The 6000-nt window shown below is 41.1% G+C and overlaps 1 protein-coding gene across 1 annotated transcript in view; it reads right to left on the minus strand.

Moving 5' to 3' along the window:
- Nucleotides 1-5754, minus strand: part of LOC110530125 (CREB-regulated transcription coactivator 1) — a 47289-nt gene extending 41535 nt beyond the window's left edge. Inside the window, exons 1-2 of the mRNA XM_021612959.2 lie at nt 5567-5754; nt 1449-1565 (exon numbers count right to left, since the gene is read on the minus strand). Of these exons, the coding sequence (XP_021468634.2) occupies nt 1449-1565; nt 5567-5692 (243 nt within the window). The 5' untranslated portion in view covers nt 5693-5754. The remainder of the gene's footprint in view (nt 1-1448; nt 1566-5566) is intronic.
- Between the last annotated feature and the right edge of the window lie 246 nt (nt 5755-6000).

A 6000-nucleotide genomic window follows, 5' to 3' on the forward strand; every position in this document is an offset into this window, starting at 1 on the left:
GCAGACACCGCAAAGAAAACCAGTTACAAGCTCCATAGATAAAAGACAGAAAAATATATGTCAACAAAAGAGTAAACAAATTTCCATTTCGAGTAAGACACATACAGCGACTTCAAAAAGTATTCACACCCCTTCACCCCCCTTGTATTTTTTTTGTCACTGGCCTACACACAATACCACATAATGTCAAAGTGGAATTGTTATTCGGAGTTTCAACAAATTAATGAAAAGCTGAAATGCCTTTCCAATATTCAAACACTTTATGGCAAGCCTAAATAAGTTAAGGAGTAAAAATGTACTTAACAAGTCACATAATAAGTTGCATGGACTCTTGCAATAATAGTGTTTAACATGATTTTTGAATGACTGCCTCAGCTCTGTAACCCACACATACAATTATCTGTAAGGTCAGACAGTCAAACAGTGAATTTCAAATACAGATTCAACCACAAAGACCAGGGAGGTTTTCCAATGCCTCGCAAAGAAGGGCACCTATTGGTAGATAAGTAAAAACATATATTTTTTTAAAAGCAGACATTGAATATCCCTTTGAGCATGGTGAAGTTATTAATTACAATTTGGATGGTGTATCAATACACCCAGTCACTATGAAGATACAGGCATCCTTCCCTACTCAGTTTCCAGAGAGGAAGGAAACCATGAGGGATTTCACCATGAGGCCAATGGTGACTTTAAAACAGTTACAGTTTAATAGCTGTGATAGGAGAACTGAGAATGGATCGACAACTATTTAGTTACTCCACAATAGTAACCTAATTGACAAATTGAAAAGAAGGAAGCATGTACAGAATATGTTTGCTAAGAGGCACTAAAGTAATACTGAAATAAAGTGTTGCAAAGCACTTCTCTTTTTGTCATGAATACAAAGTGTTATTTTTGGGACAAATCCAATATAACACATAACCGAGTACCACTCTCCATATTTTCAAGCATATTGGCTGCATCATATTATGGGTATGCTTGTAATCGTTAAGGACTGGGGAGTTTTTCAGGATAAAAAATAAACGGAATGGAGCTAAGCACAGGATAAATCCTTCAGGAAATTCTGGTTCAGTCTGCTTTCCACCAGACAATGGGAGACTAATTCACCTTTCAGCAGAACAATAACCTACAACACAAGGCCAACTCTACACTGGAGCTGCTTACCAAGAAGACAGTGAATGTTCTTGAGTGGCCGAGTTACAAATACTCACAGCTGTAATCACTGTCAAAGGTGCTTCTACAAAGTATTGACTTAGGGGTGTGAATACTTATGTAAATTACATATTTCTTTAATTCATTTGAAATACATTTGCTAACATGTATATGGGGTATTGTGTAGGTGAGAGAAGAAAAATGTAATCCATTTTGAATTCAGGCTATAACACAACAAATTGTGGAATACGTCACGGGGTATGAATACTTTGAGTCCGACAAACACACATTACCTGAAAAGGCATGTCAATGGTGCCATTTCCAATCTGATTGACATTTGGCAATGATCCGCCATAGTACTGCCCACGGTTTTGTCCCAGCTGTAAATACTGGGTCTTCTGTAACTGTAACTGTATAAGGAGTGACAAAACAAAACAAACATGGCATCAGATAATGTTCGGTATGAAATATTCAACAATAATTCAAAATCAAAATGAGGGTGACAGAGAGCACAAAAATTCTGACTGATGAAAAAAAAAAAAAAAAACTTTCCTTGTTTAACATTGATTCTATAGATTACAAATCACTCCATCCATCTGTTAGAACCAAGGGGATAAGACTTGTCTGGCCTAAGCAATCACCTATTGTTGTGTGAAAATGACATTTACTCACCTTTAACCTCAATTTACCTAATAAACTTCATAGAGAAAATACATTTTTCAGCAATTACAGATCACCCATGATTAAATGATGTTTTCTTTATTTACAATCTTGCCACACCGCCTCATCTTGACATTGAATGGCGCCACATATAGGCCTCGCTGGGATAACTATCACCTATATGAATGTCTTTCCAGCCTTACAAAAACTCAAGGTCACACCCTTATAGGTTCAACAGTTCACCTGCTAGGAGTATGCAAATAGTTGATCTCAAATCAAATTACATTTTATTGGTCACATACACAGTTAGCAGATAATGCGAGTGTAGCGAAATGCAGTGCATCTCCTCCTCATGGACTGCACCAGATTTGCCTGTTCTTACTGTGAGATGTTACCCCACTCTTCCACCAAGGCACCTGCAAGTTCCCAGATATTTCTGGGGGGGAATGGCCCTAGCCCTCACCCTCCGATCCAACAGGTCCCAGACATGCTCAATGGGATTGAGATCCGGGCTCTTCGCTGGCCATGGCAGAACACTGACATGCCTGTCTTGCAGGAAGTCACGCACAAAACGAGCAGTATGGCTGGCGGCATTGTCATGCTGGAGGGTCATGTCAGGATGAGCCTGCAGGAAGAGTACCACATGAGGGAGGAGGGTGTCTTCCCTGTAACGCACAGCGTTGAGATTGCCTGCAATGACAACAAGCTCAGTCCGATGATGCTGTGACACACCGCCCCAGACCATGACGGACCCTCCACCTCCAAATCGATCCCGCTCCAGAGTACAGACCTCGGTGTAACGCTCATTCCTTCGACGATGAACGCAAATTCGACCATCATCCCTGGTGAGACAAAACCGCAACTCGTCAGTGAAGAGCACTTTTTGCCAGTCCTGTCTGGTCCAGCGACGGTGGGTTTGTAACATTGTTGCCAGTGATGTCTTGGGATGACCTTCCTTAAAACAGGCCTACAGGCCCTCAGTCCTGCCTCTCTCAGCCTATTGCGGACGGTCTGAGCACTGATGGAGGGATTGTGCGTTCCTGGTGTTACTCGGGCAGTTGTTGTTGCCATCCTGTACCTGTCCCGCAGGTGTGATGTTCGGATGTACCGATCCTGTGCAGGTGTTGTTACATGTGGTCTGCCACTGCAAGGACGATCAGCTGTCCGTCCTGTCTCCCTGTAGCGCTGTCTTAGGCATCTCACAGTATGGACATTGCAATTTATTGCCCTGGCCACATCAGCAGTCCCCATGCCTCCTTGCAGCATGCCTAAGGCACATTCACGCAGATGAGCAAGGACCCTGGGCATCTTTCTTTTGGTGTTTTTCAGAGTCAGTAGAAAGGCCTCTTTCGTGACCTAAGGTTTCATAACTGTGACCTTAATTGCCTATCTTCTGTAAACTGTTAGTATCTTAATGACCGTTCCACAGGTGCATGTTCATTAATCGTTTATGGTTCATTGAACAAGCATGGGAAACAGTGTTTAAACCCTTTATAATGAAGATCTGTGACGTTATTTGGATTTTTAAGGATTTTCGTTTTCAGGTCCTGAAAAAGGGACATTTCTTTTTTCTCGCTGAGTTTACATTTCAAAAATGTCTCATGTACTAGAGATACTGAGTAATGTCACGAGACAGTCATTTGGATATTTTGTTTAGAAAAGCTGGTAATCAAAGTTGTTTAATCCTATACGCAGACAGTACCCAAACTGTTCATGTCTGTCACGAACACGCACTATTGATTAAAGCAGGGAAATCATTTAATAACAATCTCTAAAGCCTATTTCTCCAGAGTGTTTTGAAAATACAGTAATCTCCCAATAGTGAGTCAAGTTTGAATACATCTTGTTATTTTGTTGACAGAAGATTACATGCATTTTGGGATCAGTGTTTCACAAATCCAACCACTTATGAATCTAGTCAATAGGGTAAATGTGCCTACTTGAGTGAACTTGTAGGCTCGCCGCCTACTGCACTGTCAACAGTTATTATCAAATACTGAGTATTAGACTTGCCCTTCCTATTAATGAATGCATACTATATGTTACAAAGTAAGTATTATGTTTATAGCCTCATACTATAACTAGGGCTGGGAATTGCCTGGGACCTCATGATACGATATTATCACGATCCTTTAGATTACGATTCTCACGATTGTATATTTATTGCGATTGGATACTGTTATTTTATTGCGATTCGATGTTCCAAACCTATATTGATCGCCATACGTTTGCTGCAGAGTGTCAAGAGATAATTTTTTTTGTTATCAGTCATGGAAATAAAAAAGTTGTAAAAAAGTGAAGGTATACAGGCCACTAGCACAAAAATAATATTGCGTTATTGCCAAAATGATACGATACAATATATTGTCCAAAATAATATCCCGATATGTAGCTGTATCGACTTCGTCCCCCATCACTATACTATAGGGCCAAAAGTAATATTTTAAAAGAGATTCTCCAGTACTTTTGTATACTTTTTAGCTAGTAGCCCTCTCGCTCGCTTTGTGTGCATCTTGCTAGCTGAGGGGCTAAAACTCATTGGCTAGAACTGGAATTGCTAGGGGGCTGTCCCATGTGAGGGAAAATGTAGGGGAAAAACAATCGCTTTCAAACTAGGGATTTCATGGCTGACTGCGGTAACAGTAATTCTGCTCATAAATGCATGTCTGAACTACATATGGACACATCCACCCCAAAGTTCTAGAACATGTCCTCAAATAGTGAAACCTACTCTTCCCAAATGTGTTTGTTGAAATTACACCCAGGTTTGACTTCCGAAGGTTCCAGCCTAACACAATAAATCACCCACTTCAGGAAAAAGAACAGATGTCACCTCAACACTGAATTAATCAATTGAAATCAATAGAAAGTGTTATTTTCTGTGAATTAAAACCTAAAACTACACTGATGATTGTCCAATGTATTCAATGGATAGTACCATCCAAATAAGGATGCAGTAATTTAACCAGTCAGTGAGCGATGCCAATGTTGCTACAGTATCTCAGAACCCGCCCATTTGAAACTATTTCAAATGCGTTGGTTCTGCTGGCAACGTTTCTCAAATGCACCAATGTTATTTCGTATACATTTTGTAGAAAAATGTACTGCCAAAAGCACTGAAATGACATTGATCTAGAGCGCAATATGTTGCTGGCATTAGAGGCCTGCGGCATGCGGTTTTTGTCGTCAACATAATCTGTGCGGGTTTGTCCTCATCTTTGATATGCCACTGTCAATCATATTACTGTACTTGTCTGCCCAGTTTCACAGCACGACTGCTTTTCCACCTGGTTATTAGCCTGTGTGTCTTTGGTGATCTTTAAACTGAACATACTGCTCTCCAAAATGCTTCTATACATAGAAATTGCTGTTCATCTGAAGCTTCTTCCTCGCCTAGAGTGCGATCAGAAAAACCAACGAACGTTCTATTAGATGTGGCTGTCAAACACGCATGCACGCCCCACATTAGTTGGCTATTGCCTTGCACTGGAGGTATATTGTGCAACTTTTGAAGACGGAGGGACTTGAGTCGGGATACCTCTCCATTTGAGAATAACTACACGAATACGATAAGAAGACTGCTGGTTGCCATTCATGCCAAGAATATTAGCTGGCACGTAGGGGGCTGTTTGTTATTGTTTACCTCCCTGGCCAAGCTACGTGCCCGCCGCGAATATTACTGAATTTGACAGCTCACCAGCAATAACAGCAAATGGGTAAAAAAACAAACAAAAAAAACAGACAAGCTTACCCTCGCTGCTCGGGTAATACTCAAATCTTTCATCACTTCCTCGAATGCTGCGGTCTCCTCTGCCTGCTTCTGATTATGTAAAGCGATTTTCTCGCTAAATTTCCGCGGATTGTTTGATGTCGCCATGTTTCGCTCTTCTGCTCCGCTTTCCCTTCAATGACGTTGCATGCACACGTCCTTGCGCGTGGGCGTAGGTTACGCGCACATCTGGAACGCCTGCATTCCCCACCTTCTTCACCAGGGATGGGTGAAATACCAAAAAGTGATATTAAGTTATACATTTTACCCTCATTGTTGCTTGTCTGAACATGTTACCAACGGTCCACTTGTCAGACGTATGCGGATAACAAAAATAAGATGCTCCAAAGAACGTGTTTGCCGGGTTCTTCTTGTTTGCTTGCCTTTTGTAGCCACTTAGCCTACAAGGCATAACA

This window comes from Oncorhynchus mykiss, chromosome 8, assembly GCF_013265735.2.
Source record: "Oncorhynchus mykiss isolate Arlee chromosome 8, USDA_OmykA_1.1, whole genome shotgun sequence".
Lineage (NCBI taxonomy): Eukaryota > Metazoa > Chordata > Actinopteri > Salmoniformes > Salmonidae > Oncorhynchus > Oncorhynchus mykiss.